This window comes from Caretta caretta, chromosome 7 (assembly GCF_965140235.1).
Source record: "Caretta caretta isolate rCarCar2 chromosome 7, rCarCar1.hap1, whole genome shotgun sequence".
Taxonomy (NCBI): domain Eukaryota; kingdom Metazoa; phylum Chordata; order Testudines; family Cheloniidae; genus Caretta; species Caretta caretta.
In genome coordinates, this window is record NC_134212.1 from 32,251,261 (window position 1) to 32,278,336 (window position 27,076).

At 46.0% G+C, this 27,076-nt stretch overlaps 1 protein-coding gene across 2 annotated transcripts; it reads left to right on the plus strand.

The window, feature by feature from the left end:
- On the plus strand, nt 1-26,786 carry LOC125640586 (pre-mRNA-processing factor 39). Of its 2 annotated transcripts, none has more exons than XM_048859315.2 (14): nt 1-156; nt 6,016-6,329; nt 7,837-7,962; nt 10,562-10,680; nt 11,071-11,238; nt 13,285-13,549; nt 14,412-14,519; nt 15,340-15,504; nt 16,585-16,711; nt 18,242-18,510; nt 20,294-20,478; nt 21,983-22,057; nt 23,893-24,046; nt 26,189-26,786. In XM_048859315.2, the coding sequence occupies exons 1-14, from the start codon at nt 45-47 to the stop codon at nt 26,249-26,251; spliced, it is 2,250 nt and encodes a 749-aa protein (XP_048715272.2). In that variant the 5' UTR covers nt 1-44; the 3' UTR covers nt 26,252-26,786. The 2 variants fall into 2 exon arrangements, with proteins under 2 accessions (XP_048715272.2, XP_048715274.2); XM_048859317.2 differs by having other exon boundaries at nt 13,285-13,474.
- The last annotated feature ends 290 nt before the right edge of the window (nt 26,787-27,076 follow it).

Genomic DNA, 27,076 nt, shown 5'->3' on the forward strand with positions numbered 1-27,076 from the left:
CACTGCTGGCTCAGTTGGTGGCGCCGTAGTAGCTGCGGGACAAGATGGCGGCTGAGGGGCTGGAAGCGGCGGGGAGCTCAAGCTGTGGCGGAGCCGGGACCGAGAGGGCCCTCGGCGGGGGAAGCGAGAGGGGGGAGAGCGGCCTGGACATTGGCGGTGAGAGCGGGAAAGGGGGGCTGCTCGGGGTCCGGCTGGGAGAAGTCCCCGGCCAAGCTGCTCCCCGAGGGTGGGGGAGTTCCTTTACGGGGTGACCCTTGCTTGTGGGAGGAAGGACCCGGCTGGGGGGATCCCCTTGGCCTGCAGGGAGTCCTGGAAGAGAGTTGGCCCCCGGGGTCTCTCTCAGGAGGGGGGGAGGAGGGAGACTTTCGGGAAAAGCGAGTGTGTCCCCTTGGGGACAGGGGGAAGAGGAAGGCCAGGAGCCTGGCTGGGGGGTGGTTCCCACTGGGCGGTGGAGGGGTCTCTCTGGGGCTAGGGGAGCAAAGTGCTCCGAGAGGTGAGGGCCTCCTGGGGATTGGGGGAGGAGGGATTCTTCAGGGGGATTCCCTGGGGAAGGTACTTCTGGGATAGGACCTGGTGGGAGAGAACTGCTGGAGCTGAGGAAGACCCCTCTGCAATGGGACCTATGGTGTTGTTGGTGGAGGGGGGGAATGCTGTAGCATGGTTCAGAGGGGAAAGGGTGGGGTGCTTCCTGGGCTGAGGAGGGGCACCTCAAAAGGGTTCACTGTATTGGGATGATCCCTGATGTATGGCCTTCTCTGGGGAGGTGGAGGGTTTGGTATCTCTTGCTGGTCCAACTCTGCCAGCTGGATTAGTCTGAACCGTTAACTTCTTATGGGATAAATCTGTTGGCAGGCTGGTTACACAGCAGGGAAACTGGAGTTGGTTCCTTTCTGGGTTGCGTATAGATAGCGGACCTGTGTGTGGTTCTTTTGGAGGCCATAGGACTGATGAGTTCACCTTCTTCATTGTCTGATACTATGAAATGGCAATGCTTAATGGTTAGAGACTCCTGGGTTCTATTCCTGGTTTTTGGGAGGATCTAGGGGAGAGAGCAGGGGAAGCCAGAATCCCTGAATTCTATTCTCAGCTCTGAGATGGGGAGTGATTCCTAGCAGTGAAGAGAAAAGGAGTACTTGTGGCACCTTAGAGACTAACCAATTTATTTGAGCATGAGCTTTCCTAGCAGTGAGTGTAGGAAATTGGGAGCCTGGTCTCTTGAGTTCTACTCCTCTCCCTAACTTCATTTATGGTGTAGATGTAGAGCATATTGCTTCACTTTTGTGTCTCTTTCCCCATCGTCTCTCAGTGCAGTGGATTTTGCCCTGTGGGGCACCGTTTGAAGTATTCACACAAAAAATGCAATTTTTGACTGATGACCCAGACAGAGACATGCTCCAGATTTAAGGCAGTGGGGCCTAGGTTTTCATGCAGATACTTTGCTTGTGAGTAGTTTTTCTTCCTGCCATGGTCTGCTTGGAATTCATTCCTTAGTTTATAAAGTACAGGAGTACTTTTGGCACCTTAGAGACTAACAAACTTATTAGAGCATAAGCTTTCGTGGGCTACAGCACACTTCATCAGATGCATAGAATGGAACATATAGTAAGAAGGTATATACACACACACAGATAAATTGCCATACAAACTGAGAGAGGCTAATTAGTTAAGATGAGCTGTTATCAGCAGGAGAAAAGAACTTTTATAGTGATAATCAAGATGTCTAAATAGACAAAAAGAAAATGCATCCGATGAAGTGAGCTGTAGCTCACGAAAGCTTGTGCTTAAATAAATTTGTTAGTGTCTAAGGTGCTACGAGTACTCCTTTTCTTTTTGCGAATACAGACTAACACGGCTGCTACTGTGAAACCTGCCATTTAGACAGTTGACAAGAAGGTGTGAGGATACTTAACATGGGGAAGTAGATTCAATATGTGTAATGACCCAGCCACTCCGAGTCTCTGTTCAAACCCAAGTTAATGCCGTCTAGTTTGCATATTAATTCAAGGTCAGCAGTTTCTCATTGGAGTCTGTTTTTGAAGCTTTTCTGTTGCAAAATTGCCACCCTTAAACCTTTTACTGAGTGGCCAGAGAGGCTGAAGTGTTCTCCTACTGGTTTTTGAATGTTATGATTCCTGATGTCAGATTTGTGTCCATTTATTCTTTTGCATAGAGACTGTCTGGTTTGGCCAATGTACATGGCAGAGGGGCATTGCTGGCACATGATGGCATATATCACATTGGTAGATGTGCAGGTGAACGAGCCCCTGATGGCGTGGCTAATGTGATTAGGTCCTGTGATGGTGTCACTTGAATAAATATGTGGACAGAGTTGGCATCGGGCTTTGTTGCAAGGATAGTTTCCTGGGTTAGTGTGTTTGTTGTGTGGTGAAATCATGATTTCAACAATTTCCATCCCACCATCAACCTCAGCCTAGACCAGTCCACAAAAGCGGTCCATTTCCTGGACACTACTGTGCTAATAGGCGATGGTCACATAAACACCACCCTATACAAGAAACCTACTGACCGCTATACTTACCTACATGCCTCCAGCTTCCATCCAGGACACACCTTACGATCCATTGTCTACAGCCAAGCTCTAAGATACAACTGCATTTGTTCCAATTCCTCAGACAGAGACAAACACCTACAAGATCTCTATCAAGCATTCTTAGAACTACAATACCCACCTGCTGAAGTGAAAAAACAGATTGACAGAGCCAGAAGAGTACCCAGAAGTCACCTACTACAGGACAGGCCCAACAAAGAAAATAACAGAACGCCACTAGCTGTCACCTTCTGCCCCCAACTAAAACCTCTCCAACGCATCATCACAGATTTACAACCTATCCTGAAAAATGATCCCTCACTCTCACAGATCTCGGGAGACAGACCAGTCCTCGCTTACAGACAGTCCCCCAACCTGAAGCAAATACTCTCCAGCAACCACACAACAAACACTAACCTAGGAACCTGTCCTTGCAACAAAGCCCGATGCCAACTCTGTCCACATGTTTATTCAAGTGACACCATCGCAGGACCTAATCACATTAGCCACGCCATCAAGGGCTCGTTCACCTGCACATCTACCAATGTGATATATGCCATCATGTGCCAGCAATGCCCCTCTGCCATGTACATTGGCCAAACCGGACAGTCTCTATGCAAAAGAATAAATGGACACAAATCTGACATCAGGAATCATAACATTCAAAAACCAGTAGGAGAACACTTCAGCCTCTCTGGCCACTCAGTAAAAGGTTTAAGGGTGGCAATTTTGCAACAGAAAAGCTTCAAAAACAGACTCCAATGAGAAACTGCTGACCTTGAATTAATATGCAAACTAGACGGCATTAACTTGGGTTTGAACAGAGACTCGGAGTGGCTGGGTCATTACACACATTGAATCTATTTCCCCATGTTAAGTATCCTCACACCTTCTTGTCAGCTGTCTAAATGGGCCATCTTGATTATCACTACAAAAGTTTTTTTTTCTCCTGCTGATAATAGCTCATCTTAACTAATTAGCCTCTCACAGTTTGTATGGCAATTTCCAACTTATCTGTATGTGTGTGTATATATCTTCTTACTATATGTTCCATTCTATGCATCCGATGAAGTGTGCTGTAGCCCACGAAAGCTTATGCTCTAATAAATTTGTTAGTCTCTAAGGTGCCACAAGTACTCCTGTTCTTTTTGCAGATACGGACTAACAAGGCTGCTACTCTGAAACCTAGTTTATAAAGTGTGTTCTAAGTGGGAGAGACTCATTAGCTAGCTTTGCTGACAGAGATGGATTTCAACAAAGATATTTGGTGGGATGCTTGTATGAAGATGACTCACTTTCTAAAATGCTGTCATATATTGGGTACTTATTGGAGTGGGGGCATTTGACATCTTTGGTGCTTTATCACAGAGCAAAACCTTGCCTCTTAAAAATGTAACCCGTTTAGGTTCTACCTTACCTACAGGTGTGGGGATAGGCTCAAAACTTTAAAATTAGTGACTATTCAGAGGGCTGTGTGACCCAAGTTTGAGTTTAGTCGATTTCCCAGAGACGCCAGGGACTGCATGAACCAGGGAGACTGAACACCTTTGGAGCTAGCTTCTGTGTAAGGGCTGAAGTATGTTGATAGGGTGAGGCAGCTTGCCCTGCTACAGCCCCTGGTGACACCTGATCTGTGGAGAATTGGAGAACCTAGGCTATGCCTTTGCTACAGACTTCTGCTGGCACAGCTCTGTTGGTCAGGGGTTGTGAAGAGGTGCAATCCCCAAATGGCCTAGTTGCACCCGGCAGAACTCCTATACTGGCAGAACGGTACTCTTACTTGTATACGGTAGTGTTTTTTGTTTGGGGGTTTGAAATAAGCTAGACCATAACAGTGCAGCTTTGCTGGCCTAAGCTGCATCCACGCTAGGAGCCCTTTGTTGGCATAGTATACTGGGATAGCTGTACTGGGGAAATGTTCCTAGGGCCTTAGTCTCTGGGGTTGTCAAGCTAGCACCTTTCACTGGAACTGATTTTGCAACAAAATGTAGGAAAAGCTAATTGGAAAAATTAGGCTCCTAGGAGTTGCCAAACTGTTTCAGAGCAGTGTCTAGTCCAGTATTATGTCTTTGATACTTATCAGTACCAGCTGTTTCAGAGGAAGATGCAAGAAATTGTATAGAAGGCAATTGAGAAATACAACAAAGCAATTTGGTTTGCATCTTCACCGTGCTACTCATAACCTTCCTCATCCATGCTCCCCTTCTGTATAACACTTTAGGTATACATTCCTAGGGTAGGAATGTTGGACTGGTAGAACTCAAGAAACCTGGGTTCAGTTCCTTGTGCAGTCACAAACTCGTGTGTGATCTAGGGCAAGTCACTTAATAGAACCTGTTCTTCAGTAAAATGGGGATAATTAGTTCCTTACCTCACATGGTTGTTTTGAAAGATAAAAAGCCCCCATTAAGATTATGAGATGCTTAGATACTATTGTGATGAGGACCATATAAGTACATAGAACTCTTGTGTCCCCACCTCATAATCTTACCCACTTATCCTTAGTCTAATGCTCTGGGGAATAGCTTTTTCTTTCTTAACCACATTACTTGCTCCCGTTTCAGTACAAATAAGAGAATGAAGTAGTTTCCAACACCAAAGAAACATTACATTCCTTCCCAGTTTACTCAAGAGCTGTAGTTTGTATATTAATTTTCTTTCCCAAATATTGCCTGGTAGTAAGGTGTGTGTTAATTACAGAATGACTCTCCAGTAATCCGTGTTGTGAAGTTAATGATGATATGCCAGATCACTTTGGAGTCTGCTTTCTCCTCTCCCTCTTAGCAAATGTAGGATTGCTTTCTGCAATATATTCTCAAGGGCTTTGACCATCCAGTTTTCGGTGGCTCAAGCAATGAGGCTTTTACCACTGATTCTTTTACAATCTGAATTTCTCCTCATTAGAAGATGATTCTAGATATTCAGGTATATAGCCTGAAGTTTTTGCTCTGTTCAGTTCTGTCCTGATGCTCCTATTTAGATCACTTTGGGCCCTCTGGTCCTTCTCATGTAAGACAACTGCTGGCTGCCTCAGAAAGAGAGAGAAACTTACCCTATGGGCAGGTTATTACATAATTATCCACTGCAGGGGTTTCTTGCATTTTCCCATCAATCATCCTGTAGTGTTTGGAGACAGGATATCAATCTAGGTCTGGTGTGGTTCTGACTTCGGTGTTTACACCTCTCAGAAGAACTATCCTATGTCATGGACATGGTATAGGTATATGAAGTGAAACAAGATTGCGGAGGCTTGTCTTGTCTTTTATTTTATCTGCTCCAAGATAAAAGCAGAATTAAAGGGGCACACACCTTGACACATGCTGGGTAATGAATGTATGTCAGGGAATGTTGACACAACTGATACAATATTTCACTGGTGCATATGCTTAAAAGATGGTAATCTTTGGCAGCAAGATAGAGAAACCCAAGATAGATCCCTCACCTCCTCACTGATCTTGATGCTGTAGGTCCCAACCAAGACTTGCTCCCAAAACCGCCAAGTGACAGTACCAGTAAGCAGGAAGACACCAAAGCAGCGCAAGGGTGCAATGGAGTTAACGCCGAAGCCAACATGTCAGGGCTCAAGGACCCGTGTGCAAATGAAGGGAACTGTCAATATCCTGCCTCCGAGGAAGAACGTGCAGCAGTGGCTACCCCTGTGGCAGCAGAAGAAGTCTCCCTCTCATACCCTCTGGAGTTTGAGAAGTACTGGAAGGCAGCTCAGGAGAATCCTCATGACTTCACGGCATGGACCGAACTGCTGCAATATGTGGAACAAGAGGTAGGGAGTGAACTTTCTTGGTGCATGGGGCTGTTAATTTGTCTACTGCATTTGCTTTTTAACAGTGGCGCAGGTGCCACAAGCTTGTGAAGTTTATAATTCTACAAAAAAGTAGCAACTCCTTTAATTTAGAAAAAAAGGAATGCGTTGTCTAATAGTTAGAGCAGGGTCCTGTGCAGAGAGGACTTCTGGGATCTGTTTCCAGGTTTGGGAGAAGAGTGGGGTCCAATGGTTAAAGCAGTGTGGAGGGTGGGAGTAAGGACTTCTGTATTCTATTCCCAGCTTTCAGAGGGGAGTGGGATTGAATGGTTAGCGCAGCAGATGGCTAAGGGACAGGACTGCTAGGTTCTGTTTCCAACTCTGCCACTAACTTGTTTTGTGACAGTTCACCTATCTGTGTCTGTTTTCCCATTTGTAAGATGAGTCACTTATGTGCAGCACTTTTGCTTCACCCTAATTACAAGCCATTTTAAGGTCTGACTAATTTAGCCCTGCCTCAAACAGATGCAACTTCATTGAAGTCTCTGGTATTGCACCTGGTTTGTCAAGGGTTGGATTTGTTCTAGCCCCTTTGATTAATTTTAATAGGATAATTCTTAAATAGGTATTGCAAGTTTCAGTACTAATTAGTGAGAGATTTAATGCAAGGACCTTGCAGATCTTCAGATGAAAGATCAAATTGCCACCTGAAAGAGCATTATACAAGGGATAATTTGGAAGAGCCTAAGGCTCGCTGCAAATTGGAGTTTCCCTTTGAAAGTGGTGTGGTAACATAGTATTTAGACACCCGCAGCTTATTGTATTGTAAACCCAAATTAGGGTTTGTCAAGTGCTAAGTAAGAGCAACATGTTCTTGTTCGAAAACTTTCAGTCAAAACTGTTTTTCAATGGAAATTGGAGGTTTGATTAAATGAAACTTTTTGAGAAGTGTCTGCTGTCTATGGAATTTTTTTTTTTTGCTTTCTCTCCCCCAAAAAAAACAAAACACGTGCCGCCGCGCCACTCCCCCCCCTCCCCCCCGGCAAATCACCAACCTTGCTTGAAAACCAGAAACCTTTCAGCAGAAAACCCAAGTGTTTAATTTCTGAAGTGCACCTGTAGTGTCTCATGGAAGTTGTGGTTCGGAGCTGGACAATATCTTCTGTGATTCACTGCATTAATGCAGCTGCCATGATGCACAGTGTCCCATCACAAAGAGGGGGAGACTCCAGTGCATCATGGGAGTTGTAGTGTGACTAAGGGAGCCCATTCTATGGGGGAGAATGGGAGCGTGGGACACCTGAACTACAACTCCAGTGAGGCACCACAGTTACATTTCAGAATTGAAACACTTAAATTTTCAGCCAAAAACATGATATTTTGTGTGGGGGGTGGAGGGACCCTTGTTTTCCTACCAGCTCTATTTGTAAGGCTGCTTTGGGGCTGGCAGGGTTTGGTTTCCAGCTCTCCCAGTTCCAGGGCTCTTCACACATGCTCATTCCCCTCCTGCTGCCCTCCCTCTATACAGAATCACATCTTTGCAGCACGAAAAGCCTTCGACGCCTTTTTTGCTCGCTACCCCTACTGCTACGGCTACTGGAAGAAGTATGCAGACATGGAGAGGCGCTTCGACTTCAGCAAGGAGACAGAGGAGGTAGGGAGGAGAATTATTGGGATTTCTTTGTGCTGTGCTACAGCAGCCCTTCCAAGGTTGATTACCCCAGTGGCTAAGTCCTTGTTGAATGGACCAAATGCGATAGGGCCAGGAGTTCTTCACAAAGCCTGTGCAAAAGTCCCGCTTGGTGTCTGTCACAGGTGACTTGGTAATTATATAGCAGGAATGCATTGTTTCAGCCGATAAGCAATTATCTTTGAGAGCTCATGGAGGATGGGTGAAGTCCCGGAGGACTGATGAAGGGCAAACATAGCACCTGTCTTTAAAAAGGGAGAAATTATAGACCAATCAGCCTAACTTTGATTTGGAATTATAGACCAATGTGGAATTATAGACTGTGGAATTATAGACCAATCAGCCTAACTTTGATTTGGAATTATAGACCAATGTGGAATTATAGACTGTGGAATTATAGACCAATCAGCCTAACTTTGATACCCAAAAAGATATTGGAACAAATTAAACAGTCAGTTTATAAGCACCTAGAGGATAATAGGATGTTAAGTAACAGCCAACATGGATTCCTCAAGAACAAATTATGCCAAAACAAACTAATTTCTTTCTTTGACAAGGTAATCGGCCTAGTGGATAGGAGAGAAATCAGCAGATGTGATATGTCTGAACTTTAGTAAGACTTTTAACATATTCCTACATGACAGTTTCATAGGCAAACTAGGGGAAAATGCTCTACTATATGGTGGGTGCATAATTGGCTGAAAGACTGTGTTTAATTTCTGTTCTCAAAGAGTAGTTATGAATGGTTCACTGTCAAACTGGGAGGGCATATCTAGTGGGGTCCTGCAAGGTCAGTCCTGGGTCCAGTAGTATTCAATATTTCCATTTATGATTTGGATGATGCAGTGGAGAGTATGCTTATAACAATTAGAGAATGACACCAAGCTGGGAAGGGTTGCAAGCACTTTGGACTGGATTAGAATTCAAAATGCCCTTGATACATTGAAGAAGTGGTCTAAAATCAATAGGATGAAATTCAAGAAGGGCAACTGTAAAGTACCACACTTAGTAAGGAAAAATCAAACACACAACTATAAAATGTGGAATAACTGGCGAGGCAGAAAAGAATCTGGGGGTTAAAGTGGATCACAAATCAAATACGAGTCAGTAGTGTGATGCTGTTGCAAAAATGGCAAATGTTGTTCTGGGATGTGTTAACAGGAATGATGTATATAAAATGCAGGAGGTAATTGCTCTGCTGTACTCAACAGTTGTGTGGCCTCAGCTGGAGTACTGTGACTGATTTTTGGCACCACACTTTAAAAAAAGATATGGCCAAAATGGAGAGAGTCCAGAGGAGAGCAACAAAAACAAGAGGTTTAGAAAGACATGACTGAAAATAAAAAGTTAAAAATATTGAGCATGTTTAGTCTAGAGAAGAGAAGACTGAGGGGAGACATAACAATCTTCAAATATGTACAAGATTGTTATAAAGAGGAGAGCAAGCCATAGTTTTCTATGTCTACTGAAGATAGGACAAGAAGTAATTCCCTTAGTTTGCAACAAGGGAGAGCTAGATATTAAAGAAAACGTACTAACTCTAAAGATAGTTAAGCTCTGGAACAGATGATTTAGGGAGGTTGTAGAATCCCCGTTCTTGGAGGTTTTTTGGAGCAGATCAGACCAACACCTGTCAGGGATGGTCGGTGGGGGTGGACTAGATGACCTCCTGAGTCCCTTCCAGTCCTATTTTTTTTATTATTGCCTCCTTTGGTGCTGTGCTGGTTTCCCAGGAGCTGGTGGCCAATAAGGTGCTCTTCCCTGGGACTGGTCTTGCACAGTTCCTGAATTAACTGCACCTCTGACCCCCCTCATCTCCTCAAAGGCACCACACTTAGGTGTCAGGCCTCCAGCAGTCCCCTTTCTCAGGGTGAAATACCACAATTCTCTCTCTCCAGACCAGGTCCTTAGGTGCAGACCCCTGCAATTTACTGGATTGCCTCAGTTGGTCTGTCTTCAGTTACATGCAGTTCTCAATGTCAGAATTATCCAGTCCCCAGCCAGTTTTCGTAAAGCAAAGTACCAGTTATTCACAACAAAAGCTTATATGCATGTCTTGTTTACCAGGTGGTCACCTTTCTTTCATGTGGAGACCATGGCAGGTCTAAAAATACTTGGGGTCTTCTCATGCAGTCTGGTTGTATCGGTAAACGTCTCATGCCTGTCAGTTATTGAATGGTTTATGACCATATCTCAGGTCGGGGTTGTTATTTTGTGCTGCTTCAAGTCCTTTGTCTGCTAAGGCCTCTGAGTCAGGTCAGAGCAGTGTGTGTGCTTTTTTCCCCAAGAGGTTGAATCTTCGAAAGACTTTAGCTGCATTGTTTCAGTATTAGGAATTTGCATTAGTTACCCCACTTCCTTTAGTTATTGGAGGAAGCATTCTGTACCTTACCCTTTTAGCTAGGAATATAATCGCTAATGATCACATACAGATACATACAGTACTATGAAATCAGTCTAATAGTCTTTGAATATACCACAGCATCTTTCACATAGGTCAGATGGGTGGGAGCATTATGAAGCTTCTTTTTGTTTGTCATTGTCAGAACCTTTTGCTCTGCAGGTGTTCGAACGAGGGCTGCAGTCTATCCCCCTCAGCATGGACCTCTGGATTCATTACATCTCTTACCTACAGGCCACCTTAGATATGAACCTTCCTGAGTCCATACAGAAGATCCACAGGTACATAACCAGAACATTGAAAACACAGGACAACACTGTGTAAGGCATTAGGGGAGACTGTAATATTGGCTGGGTCAGTGAGCTACTAGAAGATCCAGGGATCTTGCTTTCTTTGGGGTGGCTGTTTGTACTGCAGTGGTGCCTAGAGGTCAAGCAAGATCGGTGCCCCATAATGTGGTGCACTGTACAGACATATAGGGAGAGCGAGTCTTTGCCCCAAAAATGCATACAGTCTAAATAGACAAGACAGTGGGGTGGAGAGGAAACAGAGGGGAAGCAACCTGCCCATGGGATGAGAATAAAACTCAGATCTCCTGAATGCCAGTCCAGTGCCCCACCCGTTAGATCATGTTGCCTTTCTTGTTAATGGATGTTCTTTCTCTCTTACAGTGTGTTTGAATCAGCCGTGGCTGCCGCAGGAATGGACTTCCGCTCAGACAAACTGTGGGAGATGTATGTGGAGTGGGAGAAGGAGCAAGGTGACCTGAAGGCCATCACAACCATTTATGACCGAGTGCTCTCCACACCAACCCAGCTGTACAGCCACCACTGGGAAAAGTAAGTCTCCTTCAGGATGAAACAAGTCCCTGAGTCTCAGCAACAACCACCACAGTTTGGCAGTGATTGGTTCACTATTGGTGGTGAGCAGAGAGGCTAAGTGTTGACTAGGGGTAGGCCATCTAAACTGACCTTCCCTCTTTTCCATAGAGGGGGTGTGTTTGCAGGATAGCATAAGAGAAACTCACATTGCTGGTACTCTGTCTGAACATAGAAATTAGGCTTAATAAAGGAGTGACCGGTTGAAATTCACTGCTCTGTGTTATACAGGAGGTCAGGCTAGATGATCTAATGGTCCCTTCTGGTCTTAAACTTTGTGAATTACCAGACTGGATCACCCCCAAGGTCCATCTAGTTCAATATCCTGTCTGCAACAGTGGTCCATCCCAGGTGCTTCAAAAGAAGGCATAAAAAGACCCAGATTAGCAGACATGGAATAATCTGGTCCCCACATTTAGACTGCTGCTGATGTCTAATAGTTAGAGATTGGTTTAACCCCTGAAGCATGAGGTTTAATGTTCCTTCCATAATATTTGTCATTAGTTATTACAACTCTGGATTTTCTTGATGTCCATATAAGTATCCATTCTCTCTTTTAATCTGGTGGAGTTATTGGCCTATTCTGTAGATGGAGAACTACCCTTTCTATGGCTCAGTGTGGAACTTACTACTGAGGTTAAATTCACACAAAAAATTCACAAAAATTTATCTTTTGCATCATGTAAATCATCCCAGATTTTGTGGGACAACCCCCTGCACGTCCTTCTCCCAAATTGCTCAGTTCCTAGCTGTAGAAGTCGATTGTCGTCATTTTCTGTAAGGCAGATTTTCCCATTCCTGCAACATATGAGTGCCTCACAATCTTTTAATGGCCTCGCAATTTGCGTCCCTCTCCCCCAAGTGAGGTAGGGTGGAACTGTTATCCCATCCTACAGATGGGGAGCTGAGAGACTAAGTGACTTGCCTAGGTTCACACAGGAACTCTGAGGGAGCAGACAATAGAACCCAGGTCTCAGGCTAGTGCCCTGACTGCTGGATAATCCTTCCTCTACCCACTTGCTGCCAATTTGAGTAGTTGAGCTGTGGAATTCTTTGACAGGATATTGAAGGCAGAGAGCTTAGTAAATCTGGGGAAAGGATTAAACATGCTTAGTGATTCTTCATCTTCAAGGCATGAGCTGATTGCTAACTGGTTCAGAGAGGGAGGTGGGGAGTATATGTTTTCACATATATCTATACATGCAGTGTAGTATCAAACTGTTATGCATTAAGGAGTTGTACATTTTCCTCTGGAGCACCCTGCACTGTTTACTCTGAGCAAGAGACCACACTGTCCATCTGATCTGATACAGCAGATGCTGGGCTGCTCTGATACAACTGGAGGTGAAGATGAGAGATGCAAGATGGCTCAGTGGTTAGGGTGCTAGCCTGGGACTGGGAGACCTGGCTCAGTTCCCAGCTCTGCCAGCAAGAGTACATGTACCCAAGCTAGCTAGATCAGAGCTAGCTCATTGAGTAAGAGTAGATAAGCTCTGGCAGCAAGGGTTAGTCCCACCCACCTGGGATCCTGGGGGCATACTCAGGTGGCCACCACCCATGCTTCTGTGGCTTCACTGTTATTGTTACTTGAGCTGGCTTTGATCTACCTGGATCACCTCCTGATTGCAGTGTAGACCTCTCCTTAGTCTCTCTCTGCCCGAGTTCCCTATCTGTAACGTAGGGCTAATAGCACTGTCTTACTTCACAGGAGTGTTGCAAAGATAAATCCATTAAAAATTGTGAGGTGTTCTGATACTGTGGTAATGACCTAAGAAAAACAACATAAAAATTGGTGCAGATGCCTGCAAATTAGCTTGCTGTATAAAATACGATGGCTGAGTGGGACACCACTTCAGGCAGACAGGTGACCTGATTGGGTACAGCAGTTCCTCTGTTTTAGACTCTCCTAAGCAGTTTGAATGACCAGGTTTAAAGGGCCTCCTCACTCTGACTTGAGTGGGCTTTGGTATCCATCATCAGCTGTTGTTCCTTCCTCCCATGCCTCAGGTTCAAGGAACACGTGATGAGCAACTCCCCCAAAGACATCCTGTCTGCAGAGGAGCTGCTCTGGTTGCAATCCAAGATCACCACGGAGACAGTACAGAAAAGTGTGGAGACAGAGGTGGAGGAGGTGCCACCTGGGGAAGACCTGCCTCCGGGGGTGGAAGTAAAGCCAGAAACAGGAGCTGATGCCCAGGTACCACGCTTCTCAGCCTCCTACCCAAATGATGCAGACTTTGACAGTTATTCTGAGCTGACATCTGCTGTCAGGGTGGGTATTGTTGTTGTTTGTTGTTTGTGTTATGGTAGCACAGAGAGGCCCTGACCAATGTTGGGGGTGGGGCCTATTCTGCAGGGTGCTGGACAAACACTTAGTGAAAGAGTCCCTGCCCCCCCCAAGAAGTTAGAATCTAAATAGACAAAGGGTAGGGGGTGAAATGGAGACAAAGACAGGAGAAGGGACTCTTCCAGGGTGTCACAGTGGTAAATGACAGCCAGGAATAGTAGTCCAGTCTCTCCTGATTCCCAGTCCGGTGCACTATTCACTCTTGAATAGACCTGGAGAGATTGCTGTAGAATTGACTATTCTTCCCCCATCAAGAGCCTGCTCTATGTTGCATTGCATCTTATAGACTGCCCAGTGCAATCTGAAATTTCCTCAGTTTTTGTATGCGAAGTCCTGCACAGTACTCAAGGTTTTCACTTTAGAGCGTTTTCCCATCCTGGAGAACTGCAGGAATTGGTGGTAATGACCTCAGCGTGGATCACTTATTGCTGTGAGCCTTTGCCTTCGTAACCCAGCATGGTGGAAGGGATTAAGATGTGAAACATAGATCATTGTTACTAAAGATGCCCTGGCAGTTCTTGTCAAAGACAGCATGTGATCCTCCCTCTCCTGGACATATTCCAACTATGTGCTGGCTCCCTGAAATTCCCCCCTTTCAATTTCATTTGAATTAAGGAGTCTACTTCACTGACTTCCTTAAATTGTTAGGCAGCATGGCTGTGTTCCACCTCGGGGCAGCCATGTTTAGTGATCCTTTCACACATGACTTCTTAAGATCTAAATGAGATGGAAGATGCTATAGAAACATAAGGTTATCACCATCTCTTTGCACTGGTTCGTCTTCCAGGGAGACCTGGACCAGGACAAGATCCGGGAGCTCGTTATCTCCATCCGGCAGCAAGTGTACACCCAGAATGAGGCAGAAGTCAGCAAGCGCTGGAACTTTGAGGAAGGGGTAGGTAACCATGGACTCCACTGTAGGCAAGGCTCCACGGCATGGGCTACGTGCTTAGCAGCATCCACTGTCTGAGCAGATACCCCAGTCCCTATGTGCAGAAGCCTCAGATTCTGTTTGGTGAAGAGGAAATAACGTGCATTGTTTTGGCAGGAATTCACAGAAGCTCTTGTGGGTTCTCTGTTTCGCACAGGCCATCTCTTATGGAGAGATAGAAAGCCAGAGGTGATGGCTCAGTGCTCTAAGTATTAGGTTAGACATACCTAGACTTCCCCCGGTGGAATCACTCCTTCATCCTTCTAGAAGCAGCAACGCTGAACATGGAGCTGTAGTCGGGGGCTTCTAGACATGGAGCCTTAACCTGAGCGCCTCTCTTTACATGGACATAAGATTTCACAGCGCTCTTTGTAAGGGAGATATCTGGCCAAAATTTTCTTCCCTTGCTGCTGTGTACTGGGGGTTTCTCATCTCACGCCCCCAAAGGTGGCTGCATTTGCTGCCTGGGTAGCATTTAGCAAACTATAGGGAGATAGATGAAGGATGTACCATTATGGTGCCCCTCCATTAGCTCCTCTCTGGGTTGAATGCTGCTCTGAATGTCTGCTCTACAGTGTAGTATCTTTATTGTAACATCGAAGGATCCTAGTGAGGGCTCCATTGTACAAGGCACTGTAAAACTAAATGCAATACCTGCCCCTAAGAACTCACTCTCTAGATTAGCTGTCCCCCACTCTGTGACTGAGCCTGCTTCCTCTGCAGCCCCCCTCCTGTCTATCTTGCAAATCTCTCTTTATTCCTCACCATCCCAAACATTTTGCAGATCAAGAGGCCATACTTTCATGTCAAGCCGCTGGAAAGAGCACAGCTGAAGAACTGGCGCGACTACCTGGACTACGAGATTACCAATGGCTCCCACGAGCGCACCATTGTGCTCTTTGAGCGCTGCGTCATTGCCTGTGCCCTCTACGAGGAGTTCTGGATCAAGGTGAGCCCCTTCCCCCTTCTCCCTGGGGGTTGCTCCGCATATCTGAATCCTGCTGACTTCATGCTGAAGATGGGCGGCGCTACTCCCCTCCTCCCCACACACTCCTCCATCTCTGCTCCTAAGGCAGTTAAGAGGATGCTCTAAAAAATATCCTCAATGGCTGTGTGGTGTCTTAGCCATGGAAGATGGATCTGTTAGTTTACCGTATTTCGTCATTCACAGAAGACAGGCAGGAGATAAGCCAAAGCCTCGTTGCAGTCCCAAATGTTCAACAATGCCATGACTAGGAGGGTGGATTGGCTTTGGATGGAGGTAGCAGGCCTTGGGAGGATTTGTGTCCCTATTCTGCAGCTGATAAGAGCAAATTTTAACTTGAATACCCCTGCTGCTTTTTTAAAAAATGGCTGTGGGTAAAGGGGGGAGCATCTGTTAAATCCCCAGGGCACACTGGCCTACAGGGCTTAGCAGGCCCACCCCTTGGGACAGCAGCTCAGAGGTGGAACAGAATGGTTGGATGCAGTCTTTTGTTTCACTGGTTTAAAGTAGATTGGCTTCACCCTCTAGCACTTAGGCAGGGGTTTAGTAATTCTGCTCCCCTTTAGCATTGGGCAGAGTCCCCTAGCTCTTGGACTAAGCCAGCAGCATCTTGCAGGGGTGGGGGTATTAACTGCCCCCTGGGAATCAGAGAGTTAATTCTGCACCAGGGCATGAGATCCCTCTCCCCACCCTGGCTGCTGCCCACATTACTTGTGCAGTCAGCACGAGTTCAAGTGGTGCTCTCTTATGGATTTCCAAACGTTTCATTTATTTTTTTTATTCTGCATGTATATTGTGGAGCAAAATTCTAACACCCTTCTTTTAAATTCCGTTGCTGCTTTTTATCTGCCCGTGTTTCCTACCTGCCTAAGAGGGTGCAGGAAATTCTGAAGAGAGGTGTGTTAAGCCCCTTAACGTGAGTGCACCATAACCTTCTCAATACAAGCTGATGTAGCAGACTTTCATACATTCTATGCCACAGGAAGTGGGCAACCTTAACGCATCCATGTCCTCTTTGTATCCCCCCGACCCCTTCTAATCTAGTACACGAAATACCTTGAGAACCACACTGTGGCTGGGGCCAGGAGTGTCTTCCAACGAGCTTGTGGCTACCACCTCCCCAGGAAGCCCAACATCCACCTCCTGTGGGCTGCATTTGAAGAGAAGCAAGGTCAGAGGAAACTTACCCTATCTGCACCTCTCTGCTGATCTGCTGGCCTGAGAAGCCCTTGGTTAGCTGGAAGTTGACTTTACTAAGCAGTTCAATAGTGGGGGAGGTGACAGAGTTTTTCATTGACATTTCACATAGCCACCCAACCCTTTTTGTGTGTGTTCACAACCAGCCTGCTCAGTAACTCTTTGAAAGATTGAGGCCAAATCTTAAGGGGCAGACATGACTGGTTCAGTTCTGGATTCTAAAGTTAGCTCTTCGTGTGCTAGTCTCCGCCAGAATGCTTAGCGGACAATAGAATCTGGGAATGCTGGGCTAAGATTTTCAAAATCAGCTAGTGAGTTTTGAGTGCCCAGCGTGACACCTGATGTTTTCTTAGAGGTTGAGTGCTTAGCAATTTGAAAATCTAGGCTCCTTTAAGATGTTTCAAGTTGAGCAAAATCACTAGTCATTTCTGTAAATCTTGGCTCTGGCTCGCTTTTCTGTAAACTCACATGTAAGTTGGGTGCTTGTCTTCAAAGCTCCAGCAGAGAAGAGCCACAAAAATGATTCAAGAGTTGGAAAAAATTATTTACAGAGACTTAAGGAGCTCAGTCTCTTTAGCTTATCAAAAAGATCAAGAAGTGACTTAATTATGGGTCGGGGGGGAGAAATACTGGATACTTAAAGGGCTCTTTAGCCTACTGTACTTCTGTACAGTATTTCTTTGCCACCATGTACAGGTGAGGTTCCTCTTCCCGGCCAATTGGGGATTCAGGGACCTGGCTGAAACTGTCAAACTCGTTGGAGTTTGGAAACTACTGGAGAAAGGCAGAACAAGAACCAATGGCTGGAAGTTAAAGCCAGACGAATTCCAATTAGAAATAAGGCATGTTTTTGACAGGATGATTAACAATCAGAACACACTCCCTAGGGAAGTGGTGGATTCTCCATCTCTTGAGGTCTTTAAATGAAGGCTGGATGTCTTCCTGGGAGGTACTTCAGTCAATTATAAGCGGGTGCGCTCCACACAGGGGGAACTGGTTGGTTCTCCAGTCTATATTATACAGAAGGTCAGACTAGATGATCTAATAGTCTCTTCTGGCCTTAATCTGTGAACTGCTGCCTAGTAAGGGACATACAGAAACCTAGGAGCTTCTTGGCCGGAAACCCTTTGCTTTAGCTGTGTCCATGTGTTTAAAATGTGTTCTTGTCAGATTTATTTTGATTTCAATTGCAAATATTGGCCTGTACCATGTTTAAATTGCAAAGCCAAGACCATGATGTGTATCCGTGATGGTGCGCTATCCCCTTCAGTCTTTACAGGCTTAAAGCGGAGGTTAGATGATTTGGAAAATGCCGCTAAACCCTTTAAGCCCCCTAGTGTGGTAAGTTTTTTGCCTTTGAAACGAGTGAGACTCTCGTACAACATAGATTTAAAGCAAAATAAATATAGCCTCTAAATTCACAGAGCACCACATGTGCTTGCCCTGCTGCCTGCCTTCACTGCCACTGTCACCTCTCTCTCTCTCCCCTCCCGCATCTGTGCAGGAGACCTGGAGGAGGCACGTCGCATCTTGAAGTCTTATGAGGAGTCCATCCCAGGGCTGGCTATGGTTCGGCTGCGGAGAGTGAGCCTGGAGCGGCGACACGGCAACCTGGAGGCAGCTGAGGCTCTGCTGCAGGAAGCCATACGGGACAATGAGGGGATGCCCCTGGCTTCATTCTATGCCATCAAGCTGGCCCGACAGGTGCTGAAAGTGCAGAAGAATCTAATAAAGGCTCGGAAGGTTCTCATGGAAGCGCTAGAGAAAGACCCGGTGAGATTTTGGGAAGGGGAGGGTGATGCTCCCAAGAAGACAATGCATTAGGGTTTGTTGGTGAGATAGTGTCTCTGTCCAGGAGGGAACAGATGCTGTGGAAGACTGTTCTGCATAATTGCATATTTTTATTAGTATATTGATTGCATCTAGGCTCCAGCTAAGATTGAGGGGGTGCTAGGCACTACACGCAGATCTTGACCAAGATTGGGGGCCATCCTTCTGTGATGCTGGGCACTGCACAGGCACTTAGTGAGAGAGAATCCCTCCCCAAAGAGCTCACAGGCTAAGTAGTCAAGCTTAGTGAGGAGTATCACATTGTCTAGAGTGACTCATGACTCTGAGTGCCAACCTCAAGGCAGACACCCCAAATTGGTGGTGTTTTCTGTAATTAAATTTCACCAACCCAGTAACAAATGTGAACTCCTAGATCATTATAACGGTCTTACCATGGAGTCAGACGGTCCCCTTAGACTCTACAGTCTATCTTGCCACTCAGACAAACTGGACTTAGTGCTAATTGGTCACTTACCCCAAAAATCACACCACATTTAGGTTGCTTCCAGTCCCAAGAGACCACTCAACCCCAGATCAGTTGGTACCCTAGATCTTACACCACAGACAACGCCTATAGCCAATCCTTTAATAAACTGTTTAAAGGGTTATTAACTAGGCAAAAGAAATAAGTTATTTACAGGTTAAAGCAAACAAACTTACACACAGATGTTACCAGGTAAATCCTAAGAGTGACAGACTTTCAGTCATGTGTCAATTCAAAGAGTCTTTCAGGGCGGACCCAGGAGGCAGACCCTGGGGATCTCTGGCTTCAGTTTAGAGTCTCTGCCCCTGTCAGAGTTCAACAGCCAAAAAGATGGAAAATTTTCCCATGACTGTTTTCTTTACTTCGTTCAGCTTCCAAATCCCCAGGACAAGCTTTCATAGAGTCTAAACACTAAATACATTCTTATAAGACTAATGAGTAAAATGAACATACAGGTGAACTGGTCTGGTCTCCAGCTATGAGTTTGTTGGTTCTTAGCTTATGCCTACAGCCTGGGCAGCAGTAGGCACCTGTGGCCTGCCAGTGTCACAAGAGGAACTGAGGCACTGAGAAAGGAAAGGATGTGCCTGTGATGGCAGAGCAGGGAATAGAACCCAGGTATCCTTATTCCCAGTGCTCCAGTCACTAAACCACACTTCTGCCTGACTCTTGGAGTGGCCCATTCAAACAACTTTAATATGAGAGCAGTCAGGTTGAGGGTTTATGGGGGTGTGGGGTGTGATAAGCAAGGATCAAAGGGCAACAACCAACTATTAGCCATTTTGGCTTCTGTTAGTGACAGGGTCCTGGCTGAATTCCAGGTTGGACCAGTCCATTCTGCCTTATTGAATCTACTTTCCTCCTCCCCACACACACACTCTCTCACTTGCAACTCAGTGTGGGATTCTTTTGCTTCTTGTACTAAATCGTGGTGTGGTATTTTTGTGCGGCTCAACAGCTATTGCACTGCAGTCCAGAGGCAGCTACATTTTAGTAGGGCAGGAGGGAGTCCCATATGTAGATGATGAAGCACTTCAGGATGAAAGGAGCTGGGGAATTTTTGAGTGCAGAAGAGATCACCCCATAATTCTTGGAGCTGAGGGACATTCATCCTTGGTCCTAAGAATGAAGACCGAAGCAGGGAGATTTCAATAAGACTTCCCCGGTGCCTTCTGAACATGCCTTTTCCACCTGGGCCAATCACCACATTTCTCATCTCTCCCTCTCCCCTATGTCACACAGGAAAATGCAAAGCTCTACACCAACCTCCTGGAGATAGAGTTCAGCGCCGATGTCAGGCAGAATGAAGGCAACACCATGAACTGCTTTGAGAGAGCGCTGAGCAGTGGCCTCCCTGAGGAGACCAAGATTGTCTTCTCACAGCGCAGAGTGGAGTTCCTTGAGGACTTTGGGTCCAGCATACACAGGTAAGAGAACACCCTGTCTGCATGGGGCTGGTTCTGTTCCCTCACCTCTTGGGAACAAAAAGTCAGATAATCCAGTAACTCCTTGCTTAATGTTGTAGTTATGTTCTTGAAAAATGCAACTTTAAGTGAAACAATGTTAAGTGAATCCAATTGCCCCATAAGAATTAATGTAAATGGGGGAGGGGGGTCGTTTAGGTTCCAGGGAAATGTTTTTCGCCAGACAAAACATATACAGTATAAGTTTTAAACAATTTAATACTGTATTCAGCAATGATGGTTGTGAAGCTTGGTTGAGGTGGTGAAGTCGGAGGGAGAAAGAAGGTGGATCATCCAGCTGCTCCTCTTGCTGTTCTTTCCAGAGTACCAGGGCGTATTCAACCACCAGCTCTGCCCCAGGCCCTGCTCCACCCCGAGCGCACCATGTCCTTGCTCCTTCCCCTTCCTCCCCCCAGCCTCCTGAACGCCGCAAAACAGCTGATCGCTGCAGGCGGGAGACGCAGGGAGGGAGGGGGAGTTGCTGATCTGTGGGGCCGCCAGAGGGGAGCTGATAGGGGGGCTGCCGGCCCACCCTGGTTCCAAGCCCCCACGGCCAAACAAGCAGACTTTACACAACTTTAAATGAGTATGTCCTCTAACAGATCAGTGATGTAACAACGTTAACTGGGGTGACGTTAAGTGAGGAGTTACTGTACCTAACTCTTCTACAATGCTTCTAATCAGTAGAGCCCAAAGCTGGCTGGTTTCATTATCCCCGTTTTACATATGGGGAAACAGGGGCGTAGATTGTGGAAGTGACTTGCCCAAGTTCACCCAAAAGGCCAGTGGTAGAGCTGGTAATAGAACCAAGATTTCCTGCATCCCAGCCCAGAGTACTGTCCACTAGGCCACGCTGCCTCCCATCCCAGTGCCCACAGAGGGGAGTGTTCGTGGGGCTCTTCTTCTCTGGTGAAAGGTACCTGATTGATGGCTCTAAAGAATTAAGCCCTTTATTCTTGCACCCAGAATCCTCTAGCCTGGAACTGACTTTGGGTTAATTGCATCCACAAAGGTCAGATCGGTCACAGGGTGACTAACGCCAGCCCCTTGCCCTTGAATTACCACGAGGGACAGTAGTTGAGACTTGATGGCCTAATCTTCCATCTTTCAAATCTACCAATAAGGGAGCCAATCATTCGTTCATAGGTTATAAAGCCAGAAGGAACCACAAATCTGACCAGCTGCTCAACAGGCCAGTGGTGGTGGAATGAGTTCAGCAGGAGTAAAATACCCATCTTGTTGGGGGTAAAGACTTGGCTCAAGTGGTTGGAGTTTAGCATGCCACTTCTATTCCCACCTCTGCTAGGGAGCACCAAGGGCCAAAGGAAGCTTGGGGCAAAACAAAGCACTTTCAAAGTTAGAGGCGGAAAGCTTTCTGTTCTCACCAGTGCAAACTTTGGTAAAATCACTGAAACACACACAGGAAGTTCTCCTGTTCTTGACCATCTTTCCCCTTCTGTCTTCCCAGCTTGCTGACAGCGTATGATGAACACCAGAAGTTCCTCAAACACCAGATGACCAGGAAAAGAGCCCCTGAGAATGGGTAAGGCACAGATGCTACCAGATTTTAAACAGCCTCTCATACATTGGGAAGTGTCATGAATAGAGAGGAGGGTCAGAATATTATATAAGAACTACAACATCGGGATGGCCAAACTTACTGACCCTCCGAGCTAAATATGACAATCTTCAGACGTTTGAGAGCCAGAGAATGCCTCCCGGGGCTTGGGGCTTCAGCCCTGCTCTTGTTGAAGTGCCAAGCCCCACTAGGCGCACCCCACGGCGCTGAAACCCCAAGAACCCCTCCCCGCTGGGCAGAAGCCAGAGACGATGCTTGGGGGTTGGGATATGGGATCATACCTACCCCCCGCGCGCCCCCCCCCCCCCCCCCCACACACACACACAATTTTTGCCAGGGTTTGCTGGCCCTGCTCAGTTACATGATGTCAGGCGCCTTCCCTCTGCGGCAGCAGATGGAGCCAAAAAGCTGAGAGCTGTGGCCTGAGACGAGAGGAAGTGGCAAACAGCTGGGAGCTGCAAGGAGCGCTGCTGCTTATGCTGCTGCAGAGCTAAAGCAGCAGCCCCTCCCCGCAGCTCCCATCTGTTTGCTACTGCCTCTCCATGTGGAGCTAACACCTCGGAGCTGCGGGAAAGGGGGGGCCATGCCTGGGGTGTGTGACTCAAGCTGTTGCGGAGGGCGGGGGAGGAAGAACCTTTAAATTGTGACCCCAACTCTCTGCAGGCACCTTTGGCAGAAGCCCTTAGCCCCACCACCCTGCTGCAGGGCAGAAGCCCAGAGCTCTCTTCTCAGCTTGGTAGGTAGAGAATAGGGGGGAAATTGGTGGGCTCAGTGAGCCACACTTCAACTGTAAAAGAGCCGCATGTGGCTTGCAAACTACAGTTTGGCCATCCCTGAACTAGAAGATCTTGAGGACTGGAGTAATAGAAACGGGATGAAATGTACAAAGTACAAGGTTGTGCACTTAGAAACTAATAATTTCTGCTATAAGATGGATGCTCATCAGTTGGAAGTGAGGAGGAAAAGATGCCAGTGTATTAGTCAGAATACAGAATTACTGAGAGCAACCAATGTGATGCAGCCATGTAAAGGGCAAATGCAATCCTATCAAGTGAGAGATTTCTAGTAGAGATAGGGAAGTAATAATGCCATTGGACAAGGCATTTGTAAGACTTCATCTGGAAAACTGTGTACAAGCCTGATCATCTGTGTTCAAGAAAGATGAAGCCAAAGTGGAATGTGTGCAGAGAAGGGCTCCTAGGATGACGGGAATGGAGAACCAGTCTTATGAGCGAAGGCTGAAAGAACTGGGCTTGTCTAACGTGGCAAAATGAAGGCTGAGATGAGATCTGATGGCTCTCTATAAATACACTGGAAGATAAACCTCAGGGAGGGAGAAGAGCTGTCGAGGCTAAAGGCTGGAAATTAGAAGGGTACTAACAATCAGAGGATTGATATTGTGGAACTGTCTGCCAGTAGAGGCAGTGGGTGGGGGCAGAGTAGTTTGAAGATGGCCCTTCATAAGTTTATAAACAGGATTGTAACTTGAGGTTGCCTGTGATAGCATGGATTGGATTTGACACAGGAGGTTCCTCCCACTCCTGATTGCTTTATGGTGCACCAGAGCTGTCAGTATCTAATCTTGAATGCCACCTTGCTCAGTTAAGACTTCTGCTTGCCAACTGTTGTTCACAGACTAAGCAGCATTTTTGATGATAGACATCCTTAATGAATTAATGCTCACCCCAGACCTCAGACAAGGAGGTGCTGTGTACCATACTGGGTTTCCTCTCTCTGATTCCCCTCTAGGTCCTGTGCTATGAACTGAGTTATTGATTGCATTTTAAATTTTTTCCCAGCTGCACTGATGAACCAGAAGACAAAAAGCTGAGAGCTGAGGACTCTCCTGGGATGGTCAACCCTGCGGTCACTACTGCAGGCATCGCACCACTGATGGGTGGAGATATGAGTACCAATCCAGCAGCCGCTTATAACTACAGCACCTGGTATCAGGTCAGCATTGTGGCACTAATATGGTGTTCTGAGCCCTGTATTTTAATACCTCTGGCAGGATTGAAATAAATGTGTGTGACATGTTCCCATGTCCATTCCCTGTTATAGCAGAACAGCAGCTCTGCTATAGTTCAGGTTGCGAGTTGCTTAATGGTTAAGATGATTGCTGCATGGTAACTCAGATTATCTTAAAACTTGCTGTGTTTTCTGGGGATGTGGGGATAGGGTTAGTGGGTCAGTGCTGGATGTTGAACAGCGGAGAAGTAGGCTGTGTTACAGAGGTGCTGAGAGATTATTTAAAAAAACAAAACAAAAAGAGGAAATTAAACGCCTAAAAATGTCAAGGTTACCTTAGTGGTGTCTTGGGCCCTTCCAGAATTTGGAGAGTGGCTAAGTTTAAACCACAGAACACCAGGAAATGAAGAGTTAAGGTACATCCCTTGTCCTTCCCCACAAAGCAACCTTAAATCTGCCCTCTTTGAGCAATGCTCTACCATGCCAATAACACCCATACTAGCACTGTCCCTTCACAGATGCTACAGAGCACATGAGCACTGTAGAACCCAGTCTAATGCCACCTTTTTGCTAAGGCAATCCTTGCATTTAGGTCAGGTGTGGTGAACAAGAGGTACTTACACTCAAACACGACCTACTCCACACAAACCATTCAGCCTTGCTAAATTTTACCTCCCCTTCACCCTTGCCATGAGGATTCTTTCTGAGACATTGCCTTCATTTACCCCTCACAAAGCCTTAAAGACCACAGACTACACCAAAATCCCTTTGACAAGAAGACACCCTGATGTACCTCTGTTGACACAACCTGCAGAACTCAGCACTGAAAAGGGGCATACTTAATCCCTCAAGGTACATGTGCACCTCTCATATCAGAGTAACAGGTCTGCAAAGATGCTCCAACCAATCTCTCCACCATTCATTCAGCTACATCTAACACTGAACGCAGGTGGTGTGCATACAAATAAATGCTGGAATTTGGATTTCTGGAAAACACAATGGCACTTTCTCTTAGAACTTTCTTGTATCTACTTATTGTAGATTCATAGCTTTTAAGACAAGCAATGAAAATTGGATTTTCTAGTCTGACCACTTGTATAACACAAGCCAGAGAATTTCAGCCAGTTACCCCTATATTGAGCCCAATAACTTGTGGTTGACTAAAGAATCCAGTCTGGATTTGAAGACCTGAAGATATGGAAAATCTACTGTTTCTCTTTGTAATTTTATTCTTCACCGCATCCATTCCCAGGAGCTATTGCCAGCTGAGGGATAGTGGGCAGAGTTACGTTTGCATTGCATATGTGCCTTAGTTCTGTAGTTTCTGGTTTTAAATGGTTTTTGGTTAGTGTCTCTGCACATTCTGGAAGAGCACAAGGCAGGGCTGGGCAACCTGAACTGTGTGTTAACAAAGTTCTGGGGTCTTTAATAAAGAAGAGAGTGTGGTCTGGTGATCGGATCAAAGGGCTGGGGTTCAGGATTCCTGGGTTCTATTCCTAGCTTGGAAAGTTTTCTGGTGATTAGCAGGAGGGCTAACTCTCAGCCCCTCTGTGTTCTAGTCCCAGTTCTGGAAGGGGAATGAGCTTTTGTGGCTAGAACAGGAAGTCAGGGCTCTCATGTTTTATTCCCACCTCTACCATTGACTCACTGACCTCCTGTTCTCATCCCAGTTTTATTTGCCTATGGGATTCGCTCCACAATTACACATTCTTAGCCTTCATAAGATGTAAACTTCCCTGCTCCAGCCCCAATAACTGATTGGTGTTAGTAAGGAAGTTCCCCTAAGGGTAGATGATCCCATGATAGTTTCTGACAGCAGGGCAGCTACTGCAGGATATGGGACTAGATGAATGGTTGGTCTGATCCAGTATGGCAGACTCTTCACTTTCCTATCCTCATCCAGTGTTACTGTGAGCTGTTTAGAGTGGTCATATTGAACTCCAGAGATGGATGAAGTGCTTCCTTTATGTATAGTGTTTGGATCCTTTGGGTTAAGGGTGCTGTAGAAATGTAATCCTTTATGATGGCCTCACTGTCAAAGGAATTTCCTTGGTGCTGGGGGAGAAGTTAGTCTCATGCTTCACCCCACTCTGATAATAACTAATACCTCTTCTGTTTCAAATGTAGAACTACGGCGTCTACGGGTATCAAAATCCATGGAACTACAGCCAATATTACTCTCAGAGCTGAAAGTGACACCGTGTGAGACGCGTGACCAGTTCTAAAGATCAAGGAGCAGCCACTTTACACTTGCTTCCAAGAAAACAAGAAGTGAAAGGAAAGTGGCTGTTGACTGTTTGTAAGAGAGGGAAACTGAACTGCCTTGTTAAAAAGCCCCATTTCTCCTCTCATTGCAGTGAGCTGCCCTAACTCCTTCCTTAGCCCACATTATGAACCGGGTTAGATCATGTCTGGCCTTCACCTCCAATGGCAGCCAGGGTGGGCACTGCCTCTTTGCACTGAACTGATCTCTTTTAGATGGAAATGTCTAAGAATCCCTTCCTGTATACAGTGAACTCAAACTGGCCTCACTGCAACACAATGGGGATCCAAAAGCTGAACTCATTTGGCAGCAGCAACAAAGGAATGATCCCTTATTGGAGCTCATAGAGCAGAACTTTTTTTTTTTTATTAACTTTATTGCAACAGTCACCCAGGGAAGGGTCATTTTGTAAACTTTTCCTGTACATTTCATGTGGTATAAATAAACGTGCAATTAATCAGACATTGTTCTTCAGCGCAGCAGAGGTTGGAGTTTTGTTCATTTTCATGGGGAAGTTATAGTACAGCTCCCTCTCTTGGCAAAAAGCATTGTGCTGCTAGGACATTATGTGAACACTTCCCCTTTTCTGGATGGGGTATAATATGGAGGTTACTGGGACCTTGTTATGTCCCTGTGGATCCTTACTGCTTTTGCATAAAAAGTAAGACTGGTTCATCTGGGTTGAGAATAGCTCTGAGCAAGAAAACACATCCTCCTCAGAAGGGGATAGATAGCATCAATCAGCACAAAGA